General features: G+C 36.5%; 1 protein-coding gene across 1 annotated transcript; it reads left to right on the top strand.

The window, feature by feature from the left end:
• Positions 1-3,141: 3,141 nt before the first annotated feature.
• LOC112027093 (alpha-dioxygenase 2) lies at positions 3,142-15,074 on the top strand. The gene is given in 12 exon segments (XM_065769723.1): positions 3,142-3,520; positions 4,098-4,247; positions 4,342-4,602; positions 10,268-10,417; positions 10,850-10,987; positions 11,784-11,996; positions 12,292-12,437; positions 12,681-12,685; positions 12,688-12,907; positions 14,013-14,215; positions 14,309-14,552; positions 14,649-15,074. Coding segments are annotated over 12 exon segments (2,001 nt in total). The 5' UTR covers positions 3,142-3,475; the 3' UTR covers positions 14,875-15,074.
• Positions 15,075-21,490: the final 6,416 nt, after the last annotated feature.

The following is a 21,490-nucleotide window of genomic DNA, read 5'->3' as shown; positions in this document are numbered from 1 at the left end:
TGGTGCCATATCTTACTTCTTTCCCAAGGCAATCATGGCCCTTTAGCACGGGCCAAGGATAAGGTTTTGTAGCTAATGTTTCTCTTCCTATGGTCACAGTCACTCCATATGTAAGGTCCAGATCCAACCACATCAACATTCTCTCATGCCTTGGCTGGTGTATTGTACAAACACAAATGGGGAATACTCATTTAAATTGGCTTATGCTTCATTGAGGATCACAAGCTCAGCCAACCACCCCAACTTGCAAAACAAAGACGGGAAGAATCTTTGGAAATTGAAAATTAATGCCAGGCTCAAAAACCTCCTGTGGAAAATGGTATGGAACATCCTACCTACTTGTTTAGTCCTCAATAATAGGTTTGTTCTCTCTTCTGTTAATTGTTATTTATGCAACAATGTAGTTGAGTCAATAGAGCATCTTTTTATTCAATGTGACTTGGCTGCCCAAATTTGGCAAATGTTACCTTGTCCAATTAATTTGAATAGATTAAATAGCCTCTCAATTTCAGATTGGGTGAAAATGATTTTGTACCCTAAAGACTTGCTGGGGCTAAATAGTGAAGAATCTAGAAATTTTCAGCCATCTGCTGCAATTGTTTGTGACCACGTGTGGATGATAAAAAACAAAGTAAGGGTAGAGGGAGTCAAAAGCAACCCTATGGAGATTGTGCGACAAATATTGAGATCTTTTGAAGAACATAAACAAGTGTGGAGAAAACTAATTAAGAAACCTTCTAGAGACCGAAATGGTATCCTCCACCCACAGAAAGGTTAAATTGAATTTTGATGTAGCTATTAGAGAAGGAAATAGCTTTGTGACTATGGTGAGCAGAGACCATTAAGGGAATCTTATTGAGGCATGGACTGAGCAAATTAGTCTAGGAAGTTCTATTTGTGGTGAAGCTGAGACAGCTTGGTGTGCTATCCGAAGAGCAGCAGCTAAGGGATTCAATAGAATAATTATAGAAGGAGATGCGTAGAATACGATAGAGTCTCTGCAAAGATCAAGCTTATCTGCTCACAAAGCTATAGTTGAGGATATTCTTAATTTAGTCAAATTTTTTGTAAATGTAAATTTCTCTTTTGTGTATCAAGAAGGCAATTTGTCTACCCAGCTTTTAGCACAGTGGGTTGCCCTCTGTTCTGGACTGAGATGGTACCCATCTCCTCTCTATCGCCTCGAATTGTCCAAGGTTTTTGATAGAGATGGACCCATGCCCAATTCTTTTGACTGTTCTCAAAAAAAAAAAAAAAAAAAAAAAAAAAAAACAAAAAACAAAAACAAAAACAAACCTAGACAAGTCATAGTCCTTAACTAATACCTTTAATTAGTACTTGAAAAAGTTCTCTTCATGATTAATGAAACTATAGGTGACTTACAAGCCACTATATGTCTCAATCACTACCTTTGACAAGGAGAGAGTCAAGAGACCCCTTGAGGGATTTGTAGTTTTTGTTCCTTCTAAGAAGCAACAAAATGGTCTAAAAAGTAAAAACACTTGGCAATGCTTGGCTATGGCTCACTAAAAGTGAATAATCTAAATTATTCTTCTAATGTTGAAAATGTGCGTAATTTGCAGTACATGAACACTCTTTTCTTCAATGATGTTTCCAGATCGTGCACATAATGACCTATATCTCTATACAACCTTTGTTGGGGGAAGTTGAAAGGGGGCCACTAGACACATTGCGATGTAGACATGTGTCCACTCTTGAATACGTGTCTGTATCCTAACCTGTTTAGTGACAACTGGCCACTGGACACAAGCCATTCCTAGTTGAAAGTTGAGTTTGTGTTATGTTTTATCCATGGTTTTAAAAACCGGTATAGTAAAAGAACCGGAAAAGGAACTAATTATCAGTTTTCTGGTCAGACCAACCAATGATGTCATAAATAATTTAATTATTATTTATTTAAATTATATAAATAATTTAATTATTTTTTATTTAAATTATATAAATAATTAATAATTTTTTAATATACTAAAACTAACAAACCAATAATAATAAATATGTTTCCTTAAAAAACGTACAAGTATATAACATCTTTTTAAAGAATTTAACATAATAACATTTACAAAACAATCATCCTTAACATAATAAACTTTCAACAAAACCAAATAAATAAATTCATTAATCATTACATTTAGACCCAAATGGCAAATCGCAAATAAGTTCATTACATCCAAATAGCCGAGAGAATGATCAACAAGTTACAATCAAAAGCTGAGAGAATGATCAAATGAAAGAAAGAGAATCAACAAGTTACAATCAAAAGCAAAGGAAAAAGGAAAATAATAAAAATAGCAGAGCACAGAGGGCAAGACCGATAACGAGACAGCAAAACCAAGAATAAAGAAGGAAAAAAAACCCAGACTTTAGAGGTCGAGACGACGATACTGAGACCAAGGAAAAAAAAAAAAACCCAAACTTCAACGGCCAAGACGATGAGATCGAGACATCAAGACAGAGACAGCGAGACAGAGACAGCGAGATCGAGACGACGAGAGGCGTGACCCGTGAGGATGAGAAGCAGATCAGATGAAAGGGCCGAGACGGTGAGACCGAGACATCGAGACCGAGACGGCGAGCCTGAGACATTGAGACCGAGACGGCGAGAGGTGTGACCCGTGAGGATGATAAGCAGATCAGATGAGAGGCCGTGAGCTTGAGTGAGGTAAGAGTGAGACAGAGAGGTGTGAGAGCGAGACAGATAGGTGAGAGGCGTGAGTAAGAGTGAATTAGGTGTTTAGGCCCTTTAGGGTTAAGATTTAGTTTTAAGGTTCTAAAACAACGTAGTTTAGGCAGGGAAAAAGTCAAAAAAAAAAAATAGTGTAGTTTAGGTTTTCAACCCAACCGGGCATTAACCGGTTCGATCATGCCGGTTCCTGATTTTTTCGGTTTTTAAGTAATTTCTAGTTTTTACTCATAACTGGACTAAATTAAAAGTCAATTTTCAGTTGAACCGGTTAATTCGGTCAGTTCGATTCAATTTTTAAAACCATGGTTTTACCTTATCACATAAACAATTAAATGTTCAACAAAAAGACAAAATTCACTAAGCCTGACGAAGCATTATTTATTGTTGGAGTACACCCACTGGTCCATAGACCCACCTTACTGTCGGCACTCTGCATAAATAAACCAACCAAAATCAAATGCACCAAATCCAACATTTCGTGGTCCTCGTTCACCTTCCTAGTGATGTGTAAACCCTCTTTCCTCAACTGCTTTGACCTTGCTTTCACAAGTTAAAGCTTCGGTTTTTACCAATATCACCCAATAAAAAAAAAAAAAAAAATCTGGTCAGTGAGCTCACAAAGACCGTGCGAGGAGAGAGACCATATCAAAATCAGATCTAAGAGACAGAAGAGATAAATACCGGTTATCAGAGATGTGAGAGAAAGATAAATACCAGCTATGCCGTCGTCGAGAGCAGAATCCGCGGGCTAGGCGTGATGCCTTGATAGTGATGCATGGACGCGACGGCGAAATGATGGGCTTGCTGGCGGCAGCGGTGCGACTACGTGAGATAAGACGCTTTCAGTCATTAATATTATATTATATATATCTCACTATGATTAAAGGGAATTTTTTTTTTTTGGGGAGACTAATAAATTGACTTCTTTAAAAAAAAAATTGTGGTTGTTGTTTGGCCATTATAAGAGAGGTTTAACCTAATTAGTACCGCAGTCTTTTTCTCTTTGTGATTTTATTAGTATTAAAACAGAAATTTTTTTTTAAAAAAATAGCCCACTTAAAATATATATATATATATATATTTCATAATATTTTTACAACATTTTATTAATTTTAATTCAAATTTACATATTAATTTTTTTTTTTTACTCATAACAAGCACTTCTATTTATAATTTGTTATGAAAAATTATTTTTACAATATAATTTGTTATGAAAAATTATTTTTACCAAAAATGCATTAATGTTTTGGGGTCAAGTTCATATTTTTAAATATACGTACCAAACGATGCTTACAATACCATTTAAATACTGAAACCACGGTTTACACGTTCTCAAAATACAGGTTTTAAATTGAAAAATCTGACCCGTAGCTCTCAATTATTGTCATCTCAGTTCAGCTGGAGCAGAGCAAGGTTTCACAAGAAGGAGCATCTTCCACAAAAAGCGATGACAATATTCCATCTTTTCTTGTCACACTTCATCCACCCCCAACTTAAGTATATGATGGCCAAAATGACTCTCCTAGACACCATATTGTTCTGTGTTAGTGCAATCTCTCTTTCTCTCTTACTATATATGTTGACATATCAGTTACTATATATGTTTGATAACATTTACTATGTTTGATATTAATTAGGTTGTACACCTGGTGGACAAGCTGGATGCATGGCACAGACTACCAGTAATTATTGGAGCTGCTTATCTGGGAATTAGAAGACACCTGCACCAACGTTATAATCTATTGCCGGTCGGAGAAATCAATGGACAGAGATATAACACAGAAGAATTTGCCTATAGGACGGCTGATGGAAAGTGCAATCACCCTAGTGATGATACCATTGGTAGCCAAGGAACCTTTTTGGGTCGAAACATGCCTCCATCATCTTCACCATACGGGGTAAGAGTTCCAAACACCTAAATTAATTAATGATGAAGTTGTAACTTCTTTCTCTTATTTTTGCTTGATTGGAGTGAATTAATTTTATAACTAACAAGATGTCACACAAGAGAACCATTCTCTCTCTCTCTCTCTCACTATCTCACTAATTTACAGTATGCTCCAAAAAAAATAAAACCTCTCTCTCTCTCTCTCTCTCTCTCTCTGGATTGGGGAAAAATACACCCTGTTATGCTTCCTCCCCTGAGGGAAGGAAGCATACACCTGTAACAGAGTTCAACTTGACTTGACTATACTGACCCTATTAAAGTCAACACCACCACTCTCTCTCTCTCGAGGAAGTATAACCCTGTTCGATCAGGAATATACTTCCTCCTCCTCACAGTTGTGTAGGTCCCACATGGGTTCTCTTAGCTGTGAATGTGAGGAAAAAAACACCCTTTTCGGGTGTATTTTTCCCCCTCTCTTTTTCTCCTCCGGGAAAACTTGTCCACGTGGCTTTAATTCTCATGCTTATGCCGACTTACCCACAATATTTTAATTTATTCCAAGTCTCTGAAAGAATTAGCAGCAGCAAAATTGGACTTTGTGCAAGCCGTGTATACAACAGAGGTCCGGACATGTCCAAATTGGTTTTGGACTTCGTGCGCAACAAATTAATAACACCGACTTGCAACTAGTATTAAATGAGTTGCTATATGGCCACATATTTTGCTACACATTTTTATTCAATTTGCACATTTATCAAGCGTGTGGTTAGATATTTACCGATGTTAAATATGTTATTAACAATGCAATATGTTATACCATGTTGTATATGTTCGAATGGATGTAGAAAGGAAAACATAGAATAGGAACACTGAGTACACAAAGGTTACGTGGTTCAGCCTTGTCAGCCTACATCCACGAAAGAATCCCTTAAGTGCTACATCTTTATTGTATAAGAGTGTAGCATAATAATCTATGTTACAATGAAGCCTAACATAAGTATATACAGGTAACTAAACCCTAGATTACTAGTACAAGTAAAACTAGGCTTGAGTCTATTACATTTGGTTAATATGTCTAATATATTTCTAACACCCTCTCTCAAACTCAAGGTAGAAACTCGATGAAGGTTTGATGTTAGATAAGTATGAGAAGGTCCCTTGGAGATGTCTTGAATAATGCTTTTGAAGAAACCACAATAAAGAATGTGCCAATTGACCAATTTCAGGGCTTCCAATGAAGAAACGGAGTCCAAAATTAGAATCTATGCGAAAAACTGAGCAAGATAGGCCATTTCAGAAAATTTTGACTTTTCATCAAAGGTCAATACAAAAGTCAAAGTCAATTGCTCCAAGGTAAAAGTCAACGGATACTGGTTCGGGTCAGTTTCGGGTTTACGGGTTAGGTCACGGATTGGGCAGCAGAGTTGCTGGCGTCATCCTATGACGTGTCGTTGACATGGACTAGGGCTGATGTGGACGTGCTTGCATGGCTGTTGACATGGAGTGATGACGTCATCAGATGAGCTTAGGAAAACCTTTGGCGCGTGGAGGCACGTGTAACACCCGATGAGCTCCAGATTTCTCAGGTTTGTAGATCGGCAGGCTACAAGGCCATTAGGGCAGCGTGTGTAACTATAGGAGGATCTGAACATGTGAATCAGCGGTAATGCGTGGAGAGTTTGGTAGAAACTGCGTCAATGCGTGGGGTGCGTGCAGCATTTAGTGGAGATTGGACTTCTAGGTTTTTCTCGCAGAAGGCCGTGGGTCACTTCTGTGTGGTTGGTTTTATCAGGCGAAGCTTGGATTTGCACATATCTGAGATTGATGTAGCGTTCAGTGGAGACTGGACTTCTAGGTTTTTCTCGCGGGAGGCTGTGGGTCACGTCTGTGGTTGGTTTCATCAGGAGAAACTTGGATTTGCACAGATCTGAGATTGATGTCACAGGTTTGCTTGAGTTAATGGACCTTGGATAGAGCACTGAGCCACGGTGTTTGTGAGATGCCGTGTAGTCTAAATCCAACAGACAAACATGTGTTACTTCTAATAGTGGTGTGCATATGAGAATCTTCTTTGCTTGTTAGAGATTTTGTTTGATGCCAAGAACGAAGTTTGGCTCTGATACTATGTTAAATATTATTATTATTAGCAATGCGATATGTTATACTATGTTATATATGCTCGAGTAGATGCGAAAGGGGAAACATAGAATAGGAACATCGAGAACACGAAGGTTACGTGGTTCATTCTTGTTGGCCTACATCCACGGAAGAATCCCTTAAGGGCTACATCTTTATTGTATAAGAGTGTAGTACAATAGCCTGTACAATAACCTGTGTTACAATAAATCCTAACATTAGTATATATAGATGACTAAACCCTAGACTACTAGTACAAGTAAGACTAGACTTGGGCCTATTACATTGGGCTAATATGTTTAATATATTTCTAACAATCGACATGAGTGGATATGAAAATTAATCCAATAACCAATTTACATATCTACTAATTGTGACAAAGTTTGTCTCCATACTTTTGAAGTATAAATAGGTAGAAGGTGGCGTCCATTTGGAGTGTGCTGAAAAACATCAATCCAACATGAGTGAGATAGCAAATAAGTGTAAGAGAAAATAAGAAACAAGAATGGTATATGGTGTGTGGTGTGTAGTAAAGTGTCTAAAGTGTTTTACGAAAAATGTTAAACGTGCTATAAGTTTTACTACATAAAATTTACAAATTGAGATGATAATTAATGTGATTGGTAGATTTCAATTACCTCATATCCGAATATTTTAATTGTCTCCTTATGATTGGTGATACATCAGTAAGCTCAACTTAGTAAAATTTGTAGTACTTGTAGCACTACTAATGTTTTAAGCATCAATAAAATTCTATTTTATTTAAAACTTCTTTATGTATTCTACTTGAGTGTGGTGAGATTTATTACAAGGTATTTACTTTGAAAAGTACTTTCTTTTTTATTGTTAAATTTATTATTCTAATAAAACTTCTGCATCAGCAAATCTCAACAATTATTATCAAAGCTTCCACTAATTTAAGAGACCCAATTCAATTCAGCTTGATATACCTTGGATTGGTTTTCGTGGGTTGATCAATTGGGTTGAGTTGAAATTTTATTTAAGACTTGGGTTGGATCAAGTTTAGGGATTGTTTTTTCCACTCATCTAATCTAAAGACAACTTATCATATATATTAGGTTATTTTATTATCTCTATTTTAATCTTTTTAGTTTGATATTTTTTTTATTTTGAGAATTAGTTAGTTAGGATGAATTTGGAAATTTGGATTACTATAATTCAGGAATATTATGTAAAGGACAAAGTTTGTCTGTAAACTTGGTTGTAGCCTTAAGCTACAACTTCCTTTAAAAAAAATTAACATTGCTATATATTTAAAAAATTTAACCATTAGATTACATGTTTTTTACGCTCTTAACACACATGTCAAATTTTGGGCCAATCAAATGTTTCTTATTATATGATCCATAAACTTTTTTCTTATGCATAATTTTAGGCTCTAAAAACTTGCAATTTAAACAATTAATTGATAACATAGCTATTGACCTTTGATCTTCTAGAAATTTTGCAAGCACGGAGAATATTAGAAGAAAATGTAATCCAATAATGAATCTGTTAAAATCCACATCTAATAAAAAGATATAAAGTAAAATAGTAACCTTAGGCTACAACCAAGTTTGTAGCCAAATTTCGTCCTTATGTAAATTAAAATAATGTATTAAAAAAAGTTCTTAAATAGTTTATGAAAGTCCAAATTTTTATATAGCAAAAAACATGTAAACACAACTTAAGGACTCAACCTAATCCAACTTGATTTATGTGGGTTGGGTTGGGTTAGTTTTGACACATGTGATACATTTAGGTGATAGCAAGGTTAAATTAGGTTGAAGAAACCTTCCAACATGATCCATGCACACCACTAATTGGGGCACTCTAAAATTTTAAGGGTGTGAAAAACAAAAAATTCAATAATATACGCATGGCTCTTCAAGAAATCACATTTCTTTCCAAGCATGAAACCAAGATTTCATTTTTTAAACCAAAGTATAAAACAAAAAACTTTTACCTTTTAAGAACAAGAAATATAATAAGATTCAAAACTAAACTAATATATAAAAATTCAGACTATCATTTATTTAATATTAACAAAATATAAATAAAATACAAAAAAAGTTATTGTTTCTTTATAAAATTCAACTCAATCACCCATTAAAGTGAAGCTCAACCTTAATTTGAATCTCAAAAATTATATATTATTAATTCTATAATAAATTTTTTTGCAATTTCCGTTCAATGTACAAAATCATATAACCTGTTAAAAAAATCACCCTTTATTTTATTACGAAGCATGGTCTTAACATTATTCATGGCTAGAAAGATCAAAATTTTAGTTGGTTTCCCCGTCTTCTATAAATTAAATAAAATTATATTTTTTATTTCATTATATATCCATTACTCTTCTAACTAAATACTAATTAGAGTTGTCAACTAAATAATTATATGAAAACTCTCCAAACACAAGCAAATCTTTGAAACAACTCATCAGCCTTAGTCAATTAGTATTATATATTTTTTTTAGAGAGTTTCAAATTATAGCGTACGCTCTTGATAATAGTTCTTTATTATCAGACCAAAACACCAATCAGTTTTTGGTATAGGTGGGAATTGAACCCCAGATCTCTTATTTAACCATCAGAGACTTTACCAGTTGAGCTAACTGGAACCCATAATTAGTATTATATTTTAAGACAAAGTTTGGCTACAAACTTAGTTTTAGCTTCAACAATAAGAAGATGACATGTGTCCAAAATTATATACAATTACATAAGTGTGGTTTAGGAAGTCATGTGCAATGCACGTGACATGGACACATGTCATCTGGCTATTATTTGTTGTAACCTCAGGCTACATCCAAGTTTGTAACCAAACTTAGTTCTATATTTCTGTAATCTGTCCAATACTTTGTCTAATGTGCTGCCAAGTAATAATAAAAAACAAAAACAAAAACACCAAAACAAATCATTTAGGTGTAGTCAGACAGCAACACAAGATCTAAATCTCATTGTTGAAATTTTTTTTACTTTGGATTTCAAACCGCAAACAGCTAAAGTGCCAAACACACTGTCATTTCCAAATAGTAATTTGAATACAAAAGAAAGTGAAATAAGTTGACAAACAAATTGCTACCATAACTCCAAGAAATTTGCTAAATAAAATAAGAGGACCACAGCCCACTTGCTAAGCAAGTAGTTCCCCCAACCCTAACCCAACACACACGGGGGGGGTACTTGACCCCTTGTATTTATTGTACCCATTGATTTTATGAATTCTGGGCTAAGACAACACCCCATTTTTTCTTTTGGCCTAAAAGCAAAACAGCTTACCAGTTAAATGAGTTTGACATCTTCACCCAATCACCCCTAAACGAAACTACCACCTGCCCATATATTCTGAGAATTTATTCATGTGCATCACATGATTGTTTAAATAACACTATTTGGCCTGTATTTTCTATGTTGGAATATGTTCTTTTTTTTACTTGTGTCAATTTATGGTATGTTAGTAGGCAACACAGTCCTCTTCTTCACAAGTAATAATATGCACCATGTTCGTGTATTGTTTCTCATCAATCTCCACAGCTGTTAGAGCCCCATCCAACAGTAGTAGCATCAAAGCTTTTGGCGAGGAAAAAGTTCATAGACAATGGGAAGCAATTCAACATGATAGCCTGCTCATGGATACAGTTCATGATTCATGACTGGGTTGATCATTTGGAGGACACTGAACAGGTTTTAATTTCAATACTGTCTTAATCAAAGTTTGCTTTCTAGCAAAGTGAGTTCAAGCATAACAATAACTAAATATTAGGATCTTCTTCATTTGAAATAGATCCATTTTATGTTTCACATTATATGTGTACACAATCAGATCCAAGAAATAAACTCTTAGTCGTGAAATGAACTCTTTCTATTTCAAGCAAAATGGAGAGGATCCTATTCCAATGTGTCATAAACCAATTCGGTCATGTATTATATGCATGTTGACCAATTACAGCCATCCATAATGTTTAACCTTATGATCGTAATTGACAAAGAATATTGCAATATCAAAAGGCCTAATATCTATGGCTCAAACAAATGACTTAAAAATTATAGTTACATGGTTAGAAACATTTTATTTATTGATTAAGATAAATTAATTTTTCATAATTCTTTTAGCAGATAGAGATCAGAGCTCCTGATGAAATTTCAAGTGGGTGTCCCTTAAAGTCTTTCAAGTTTTTTAAGACCAAAAAAGTCTCTATTGATTTGTGTCACCTCAAGAATGGCTCTCCGAATACAAGGACTCCTTGGTTGTAAGTAGTTTTCAAAGTACTGTCTCTTACTATTACAAGTGCATATAGGTTATAAGAACTCATTCAAATTCATAAGTTTAATAAACATGTTTAAACAATTTCATATGTGATCCCCTCTGTCTGAATGCAGAGAAAATGGAGAAGGAGATTTTTATTTTGGGAACTAATAGCAACAAATTAGACTCAAGAGGATGTAGGATTGGAAGTTCTCATCTTTCCTCCTATCTCTTTAGTAATCAAACAAAGCATTAGAATAGAATTATCCATATGCAAACAAAACAGCATATTACATGTTCTTATGAATAACTAATAACATTTTATCTTCAAATATTTATCCAAGAAAAAACACTTATTCTTCAAATAATTATATTAGAATGCAAATCCCAAGCTAATTGTTTTAAACAATGTTGCGTGTTACAACTGTCTCCATTTTGTTGCCATGGATAACATACTGAGCAGTACAATATATAACAGTTACTAGAAAGGGAGTTTTAACCTGAGTAAATAAAAAGAATTGAATTTAAAAATAAAAATAAAAGGAAAAGAGGGAGGATTTCACCAAAAATTGCTGGGACATCTAATTTTTGGAACTAATTCTCTGTGGCAAGTTTGAAGTTTCTGTTAGGTAGGCTCGTAATCAAGAATGTGGAGTGGGACAATGAACTGGACCTGAGCTTTCGGTTGTATTCCAATTGTCAATACTTTTGAGTTTAACTTGTCTTGGTTTGTAAAATCAAGTCATTAGAAAAGAATGTGTACTTTGTGAGAATGAATTTTTTTTTTTTTTTTTACATGACTAGGATGGGAGTGTAATTTATGGGAATGACAAGGAGGGCATGAGAAGAGTGAGGACATTCAAAGATGGAAAATTGAAGATCTCAGAAGATGGGCTGCTTCAGCATAATGAGAAAGGCATTCCTATCTCAGGTGATGTTCGAAATTGCTGGGCTGGCTTTTCCCTCCTACAAGCGTTATTTGTTAAAGAGCACAACGCTGTATGTGATATGCTAAAAGTAAGTTATTTTGTTTTAGTTTATATTCTGTGATTCTTTTTCCCAATGGTGAAGTTGGTGTTACGTACTTGAACATTTATGGCATCTAATTTGAACGGTTTTGGACCAATTCGGAAAAATTGCAATATTGCTGCATGAAAATTAAACTGTCATATTTTGTCTGGTTAGCAATTGTAGAATCTTATGCTATAATTTTCCTGATATGCAAGAAATATGTGTGATAATAATGTATGCACTTCATGAATAATATATATTATGTTCAGTTAATGATTTAGTTTATTGTTCTTTGTTTTAGGTATATTACCCTGATTTGGATGATGAGCAGCTCTATAGGCACGCAAGATTGGTGACTGCAGCTGTCATTGCTAAAATCCACACCATTGACTGGACTGTTGAACTCCTGAAGACCGATACTCTTCTAGTAGGGATGAGCGTAAACTGGTAAGATAGTTAAGACATATTAAAGAAGTCAATGAAACATAGTGTCATGTTTAAAGTAGTGACATTAAATATTTTGTTTTAATTTGATGAAGAAATGATAAAAACACAGAGATCCTTTTACAAGTTATGAGAAAAAAGAGAAAATCAGCAAAGATGAGAGTAACATTTAATGCACTTCTAATGCCATTGCTTTCTACTTTACACTTCACTGAAAATCAAATATGTAAACCATGTTTTTTTCAGGTATGGGCTTTTGGGAAGAAATTTAAGGAGTTTCTTGGACATATATTGGGATCAATACTGAGTGGATTGGTTGGTCTTAAAAAGCCAAGAGATCATGGAGTTCCCTATTCAGTAACTGAAGAGTTTGTAAGCGCCTACAGAATGCATTCACTTCTACCTGAAACACTTGTCCTTAGGGACATCACGTCTTCAACTTCAGAAGACAAACATCCTCCCATACTACATGAGTACTTCCCTTTCTCTCTTCTTACACTATATCTGCAAATATTAGGCACCAGTACAATGGACATTTTCATGCCATTTTTTTCCCACCTTTTATGGATTTTCTGCATCTTGCTGCAAAATTTATAGTTTTCTTTGGAGATATCGACACAAATGTACTAGGAGCCAAGAACCATGTGTGCAGGGGCAAAATTAGGATTACAGAATTGGAGATCAAATTAGAGAGAACATTATTTATAATTAAGATCATAAGGTTAAATGTGTAATAGATGCTCTTCTTTTTCTCTTCTTTTTTTGGGGGGGGGGGGAGGGGGGGCGGTGGTGGACATCCATATATGCGTTAAGGGAAATTATTGTGTACTCTCGGAATACCATAAAGCGTACTCTCTCCTCTCATTTTTTATTTATTTATTTTTTTTTATGTTCTACTAATTAAATTCATGGTGGGACCCACCATTCATGTGAGAGGAAGGAATACGCATTAATGGTACTCCGGAAGTACCTAATAATTTTTCTCTGTTAAGAATGAAAAGACAAGGAGACTGAGAAACATTGTACAAGAGAGAGCCTTTATATAGGCACAATAGGTATGGAGAACAAGTACAATGAGTCTAGGGCAAGTACAATTCAATGGGCCCATGCCCTGTGGGCTAATAGACTAGCATATTCTACAAAAAAATATGGCCTTAAATGTTAGTAAAACTAAGAACATTTCAAGGCTCCCAGGCTCCAGCATAGTACCACTTGCAGTGTTGATGGAGAAGAGATGTGTATTATCGGTAGTGGTGGCATATGGTGTTGATGTTGTGCTAGTATTTCCATTTTATAACTCGTTAATTATTATTTTTCTGATTGTGTTGTTAATGATGTGGGGGTGAAAAACAAAGGCTTTCAGATGTAAAAATAGTGTTTCATTTTCCTCAATTTAGGAAGCAACATTGCAATTTTTTTCATTGCAAGAGAATAATGTTTAGAATTAATTTTCAAAAGGAAAGCAGTTTGAGATACTAATTAAATGTTACCTTGCTATTTCTCAAAAAAATAAATAAATAAATAAATGTTACCTTGCTAGACACTCTACATGACTAACTGTAGGGATTGTGAATCCAGGGTGCCTATGAGGGAATTGGTGGGTATTGAAGGAGAGATAAAACTGTCAACAAGTGGAATGGAGCAAATGCTGGTGTCATTGGGTCATCAGTCTTGTGGGGCACTCACATTATGGAACTATCCATCATGGATGAGGAACCTTGTAGCCCATGATATTAATGGAGAAGATAGACCAGATCCTGTTGATATGGCCAGCTTGGAAAGTATATCATCTCATTCTTCAATTTCTATTTACAACTCTCATTTTATTTCCACTTTCATAGTCCAAATCTAATTTTACAATGCTGGACCATTAGTTTATAGAGATAGAGAGAGGGAAGTTCCCAGGTACAATGAGTTTCGGAGGAACTTGATGATGATTCCTATTAGGAAGTGGGGAGATTTGACGGATGATGAAGAAGTCATCGAAGCTCTCTGTGATGTGTATGGAGATGATGTGGAGAAGCTAGACTTGCAAGTTGGCTTAATGGCAGAGAAGAAGATCAAAGGCTTTGCAATCAGTGAGACTGCTTTCTTTCTCTTCATACTAACTGCTTCAAGGTATGCTCCATGTCATACTAAGAATAAGATGACAAATTTGATTTTTTTTTTCTTAGAGTGCACTAATGCTTCGTTTTGTACGATGATGTTGTTCAGGAGGCTAGAAGCTGATCGCTTTTTCACGTCCAGTTTCAACTCCAAAACATACACACAGAAAGGCCTAGAATGGGTTAACAAGACTGAGGCTTTGAAGGATGTGATTGATCGGCATTTCCCTGAAATGACGAGGAAATGGATGACATGTTCAAGTGCATTCTCAGTGTGGGATTCAATGCCAAATCCAGTGAATTACATACCCCTGTACCTGCGACTATCCACCTAATATTCATCTATTTAGTACTTCCAATAAGTACGGATATCTGGTTGTACGCCATTTTATTATGGACAAGAGTTTAGTATTAGCTCAAATAAATTGGTATATACTAAACAGAAGTATGTGTAATCATATGCCAGTGAAATTGCCGTATGAAATGTTATTTTAATACATCAAAATAGAATGGTTACTAGAACCATTGCTAGCGATCTATGGAGTCTTGACAAGCATCTGGCTGTGATGCAGCGATATGAAAAAAAGTCAGCAATTGAAGAACTCTCGTTCAATCGGGCCAGCTTTTGGGTCCAATTGCATGGCATCCCGTTACGTTACATGACAACAGAAGCTGCAACAAAAATAAGTTTGGTCATTGGAGAGGTAGCCCAACTAATTGTGCCAAAGGATTTCGAGGGGGGCAAATTTCTACGCCTCAAAATTTCCATTGACATCTCTCTGTCGTTGTGCCGAGGACACCTTATTTCACTGGACAATGGAAAACAAACTTGGGCGAGCTTCAAATATGAATGACTCCCAAACCTATGTTACTAGTGTGGAAGTCTCACTCACAACGGCGAGGATTGTGAGAAGTGGATTAACAGTGAGGGTACTCTTTGCCCTGAGGATTGACAATTTGGCCCAAGCTTACGTGCGCCTGCCTTTGTGCCACCAAGAAACACGGGTTTGACAGTGCCAGGGTTCTACGCAACAAGGAAAAAATCGGAGACTAATGCAAACCGAACAGAAAAGGAATTCGAAGCCCAAAGCTCCTCAACAATACACGGCAGAGAACAGACGGATAACGGCAGCTGGGAGTAATACTAATGAGAATGTTTCGAAAAACAAGAAAAACCAAGAGCCGGGTTGTAACGGAAATGCAATCAATACACATGATGAAGCGTTACCTTATATTGTGTTAGGGAATAAGTGCGCTCTCTTTAAGGACATAAATTCAGAAGCCGTTTCAGATAAGGTGTCTAACCCTGGAGCCGTTTCTAATAACCCACAAGAAGACTTTGAGTCAGAATTGAATAGCATTGATGCCGAGCTGTCCAAATATGACAAGGAGAAATCAGTGCTTGGAAAAAACCCTAGCCTAACATGTGCCTCATTTAAGCCGAACCTATCCAATTTAATGAACCATGTGACTCATTTACTAGGCGGGTGGCAAAATTGGATACGACCCGCGAATTCAACATGAAATTAGTAGGTTATGAGTTGAGGTTTAATGGGTTTATATCATATTCGAGTTGACATGACGGGCCTATTTGATAAACGGGTTGGGTTAGTATTCAACCTATGAAATCCGTTTGACCCATTTGACCCGTTTAATTAAATGAAATTTTACCAATATACCCTTCAAACCCTAGATATATAAACTTATTAGTTGTTGTGGTTTATTTTCTTTAACATATTGTGATTGATTATTTATGATATTGAGATATACTTTAGTTTTAACTGATTATTTGTGATGCCGTTACTCATTAGTTTTGAATTTTATATTTAAAATGTTTATTTTTTTTGTTTTTTTTATAAATTTTTTTCTTCATTTTGATAAAATTTGATAAATATGTCAACACGACTGACTCATTTAATAAATTGGCCGTATTAAGGTTGAGGGATCTTTACCCGTTTAATAAACATGTTGGATTAGTGTTGACTCATATAGTTGAATACGCATGAGTTGACATGACACGAATTTGACACGCGAACACGAATTTCCACCCTTAGTCAGTCCCGCCAACATCAATGAACTGCCTTAGTTGGAACTGCCATGGTTTGGGCCAAACACGGGCAGTTCTAGAACTCATTAAATTGGCCAACAAATATTCTCCATCCATCATATTCCTCATGAAAACAAGATCAAAGGAAGATTTTTTGAAGAAACTATGTTCGAAACTTCACCTTGAGAATGTTTTCATTGTACAAATAAACACAAGTGGAGGTTTGGCTCTTTACTGGAAGAATAGTATTGCCCTCATCATCTTAAGTTCCACACCAACTTACATTGATGCAGTAGTTAACCCAGGAGTGGATGACGCCTGGCAGTTAACGGGTTTCTATGGAAATTCGATAACGACTAACCGGAAACACTCTTGGGCATTACTAAAACACCTATGCATTAAGATGGATCTTCCTTGGATATGTGTTAGGGACTTCAATGAGATAGTCTAGGTGGAAGAAAAAATGGGAGGTGCTCCAATAAGGGAAAGACAAATGAGGGAATTTAGGGATGCTTTGGATTTCAGTGGCTTTCGAGACTTGGGTTTTGTGGGTTCGCCTTTCACTTGATGTAATAACCAAAATAGGGGAGATGTGACCTGGATTCAGCTGGATAGAGGGGTGGCTACACCATCGTGGTCCCAATTATTCCCTAAGGTTCATGTTCATCATGTTGCTGGCTCCTTATCTGACCATTACATGTTGTGGTTATGCTTGGATGATGAGAATGTGCGGTTCTTTAAAAGGAACAGGCCTTTCTACTTTGAAGCCTTTTGGCTAAAAGATGAAAGATGCGAAGAGGTAATTAAAAATGCATGGCAGCGACAAAATTCAGGTAACCATATGCAAGGGGTAATGTGCAAAATTGATTCCTATCACACAAGCCTTCGGAGTTGGAACTTATTTTCCTTTAGTAACATTAGACGAATGCTAGGAAAAAAAAAAAAGCTTGCACAAGTAGAGGCATTGGCTATGAAGGGGGGTAACCATAATCAGGTACGAATCCTTAAAGGAGAAGTATATGACCTCATGGTTAAAGAAGACTGTATATGGCTTCAGAGGTCATGGGTTGAGTGGTTGAAAAGTGGAGACATGAACACTAGCTACTGTCACAGCCGTGCTAGCCAATGTAACAGGAGAAATTTCATCTCAAAGTTGGTTTTGAAGGATGGCATAGTTATTGAAGAAGAAAAAATGATTAGAGAGGCAATGGTGGGCTCTTTCAAAAATATGTTCACTTCAACAATGCCATCAGAATTTGACCCAATCCTCCAAGGAATTAAGACAAAGATAACTCCTAGTATGAATGCAAAACTCACCCGAGAATTCACAACCTCTGAAATTGAGAAAGCTTTGAAACAGATGAAGCCATTATCAGCTCCTAGACATGATGGTATGTCACCAATTTTTTATAAATCTTTTTGGAATTTTATTGGCCAGGATGTAGTTGCAGCTTCCCTCTCTATCCTCAATTTGGGTACAATGCCAGAAAACCAAAACCATACTTTCATCTCCTTCATTCCAAAGATAAAATCACCAGAAAAAGCCAAAGATTTTAGTCCTATAAGCCTTTGTAAGGTCCCCTATAAAATCATATCAAAGACCATTGCAAACTGTTTGAAAAAACTCCTACCCAAACTAGTTTCTGAACCATAAAGTGCCTTCATGTCCGATAGAATGATCTTAGATAATATCTTAGTAGCCTTTGAAAAACTTCACCACCTGAAGAATAAGTGAAAGGAAAATCAAGATTTATGGCTTTAAAGCTTGACATGAGTAAAGCTTATGATAGAGTAGAATGAATGTTTTTAGAAAAAAAATTTGCAAAAATTGGGTTTTGATAACAGATGGATTTATCTTATATGCTCTTGTATGCGCTCTATCTCCTTTTCTATATTCGTTAATGGTGAACCCCATGGTCATTTTTTCCCCAACAGAGGCCTCCGCCAAGGGGACCCCCTATCACCTTACTTATTGGAGATTCTACATCTCTATCAGGCAGCCTCGAGTGAACAAATAAACAAGGACAAAACCCAATTGTTCCTCAACTACAATATAGATCAAGCCATGCAAGAGCACATCAAAACAATGCTAGGAGTTTCGGCCACCCATCACATTGAATCATATCTTGGTCTGCCATCCTTTGTTGGTAAAGCAAAAAAACAAAGTTTCAGTTATATTTGAGAGAGGATTTGGCATAAAATCCAAGGATGGAAGGAAAATTTTCTATCACAAGGGGGTAGATTGGTCCTGATGAAAGCTGTGCTCCAAGCAATGCCAACCTACACCATAGGTTGTTTTAAATTGCCCAAGTCATTATGCATGGACATTAAGTCCCAAATTCGAAAGTTCTAGTGGGGTTACATTAGAGAAGTGAGGAAAATTCATTGGGTTGGGTGGAAAAAACTTTGGTTGCCAAAATGCCAAAGGTGTTTGGGATTCAAAGACATCGAGAATTTTAATTTAGCATTACTAGGAAAACAGGTGTAAAGGCTCCTCCATAACACTGATTCACTCTTCTATAAGGTCTTTAAATCAAAATACTTCCCCAATTGTTTGGACATGGATGATGAAATGAAGTCAAATGGATCATATGCTTGGAAAAGCATTTTGAAACCTAGGTGGGTTATGAGTTTGGGCTCTAGGTGGAGCATTGGCAATGGTAAATCTGTTATCATTCGAAAGGACAAATGGCTTCCAGATCAACACTCAAGCCATATCATATCCCTTCTTAAAAATTTTCCAAGCAACACTTGGGTCTGTGCCCTCATTAACGAAGATAACCTATGTTGGCTTGAAGATCAAGTACGTAATGAATTTCTCCCTCATGAAGCATCTACCATCCTCAGTTTGCCCCTAAGCCATAGCTATATTAATGATCAACTAGTCTATTCTGCCACAAAAAATGGTATTTATTCTACCAAATCAGCTTATCGACTTCTCACTAACAAAGCCACATCTGCTGCACCTGGTCCTTCAGATTCAAATTCCCACAATAGATTTTGGTAGAATATATGGTCTCTCAATGTCCCAAGAAAGATCTAACATTTCATTTGGAGGGCTTGCAATGATTCTCTTCCAACAAAACTAAATTTATTTAAGTGAAACTCTACTCCGAATGCACTTTGTGAGCGATGCTGCAGTGAGATTGAAGATTCAGCACATGCACTATGGGGCTGCCAAATGCTAAAAGAAATATGGTGGGAAGTGGAGCCGTGTAGATACTTTTTGTTGAAACGATTTGCAAGCTTCAGGGACCTATTCCACGACATTTTGATCCTCAAGCATCACAACTATAGATGCCTCGCGATAGTTCGACCAACCATCACAGCGATGCTCGCGCAAGCAGCTACGGCATGTAGGGCCGGGAGCTCGAGTGCTGTGGAAGAGGGTTGTACCTCTGGTGTGTGATTGGAAAATGAGTCAATTTTAATTGAGTTACCAAAAGTAAGTGAAGTCTCCATTAATCTTGGGTTTTTTCTAAGATGTGATTAGTCACCTGACTCTATTTGATTTTATTACCAATTTTAGGCTAACAAAATAGGTCATTTTTCCTAATCTAATATGGACGGATAAAAAATCTTGATTCTTGAGTACGAAAGTCTGGTTATGTGTAGGGAAGGTGTTAGGCATCCCAAAATGTTTGTCCAAGGACAGTCTTTTGTTTTGGTAGAATCTTAATTTAAGGTCATTGGCAATAAAATAAAAATTAAAAAATTAAAAAATAAAAAATAAAAAAGGCTATTGGCATTAGCTTTTAGGGCTTTAAACGAATTAGGCTTTGAGGTTTGGTTTCGAAAAAGGGTGTGATCTCAATCGATGCAATCCTTACCAAGCTTTCATCATGAGAATGTGGCAATGGGGATGCCCTATTTTCACGGAAAAAATCAGGCAGAGCTTCGCGTTTGGTGCGCTATGGCAAACCTGCAGGGTTTTGTGCCTATGTATACAGCGTGTGCCAAAATGCTCATGCTAGGATGAGCCAGAGCCCCTCAAAGCATCAAACATGTTGATGCGTGTCGCATACACAGGGAAACCAATGTCACTTGGTGATATAGATTGGGATGATCACATCGCGATGATGGTGCACACAATATAGCATGAATATGCACCTATAGCAATTGCCTTAGGCATATACCCACACTACAAGGTCAAGGGACTTTAAACGAATTAGGCTTTGAGGTTTGGCTTCGAAAAAGGATGTGATCTCAATCGATGCAATCCTTACCAAGTTTTCATCGTGAGAATATGGCAATGGGGATGCCTTATTTTCATGGCAAAAATTAGGCAAAGCTTCGCATTTGGTGCGCTATGGCAGACCGGCAGGGTTTCGTGCCTATGTATACAGCGCGTGCCAACATGCTCGTGCTAGGATGAGCCAGAGCCCCTCAAAGCATCAAACATGTTGATGCGTGTCGCATACACAGGGAAACCAATGTCACTTGGTGATATAGATTGGGATGATCACATCGCGATGATGGTGCACACAATATAGCATGAATATGCACCTATAGCAATTGCCTTAGGCATATACCCACACTACAAGGTCAAGGGACTTTAAACGAATTAGGCTTTGAGGTTTGGCTTTGAAAAAGGATGTGATCTCAATCGATGCAATCCTTACCAAGCTTTCATCGTGAGAATATGGCAATGGGGATGCCCTATTTCATGGCAAAAATTAGGCAAAGCTTCGCATTTGGTGCGCTATGGCAGACCGGCAGGGTTTCGTGCCTATGTATACAGCGCGTGCCAACATGCTCGTGCTAGGATGAGCCAGAGCCCCTCAAAGCATCAAACATGTTGATGCGTGTCGCATACACAGGGAAACCAATGTCACTTGGTGATATAGATTGGGATGATCACATCGCGATGATGGTGCACACAATATAGCATGAATATGCACCTA

The sequence above is a fragment of the Quercus suber genome, unplaced genomic scaffold (genome assembly GCF_002906115.3).
Source record: "Quercus suber isolate HL8 unplaced genomic scaffold, Cork oak 2.0 scaffold_1308, whole genome shotgun sequence".
Classification (NCBI taxonomy): Eukaryota; Viridiplantae; Streptophyta; class Magnoliopsida; order Fagales; family Fagaceae; genus Quercus; species Quercus suber.
This window is presented reverse-complemented; position numbering and strand designations above follow the sequence as displayed.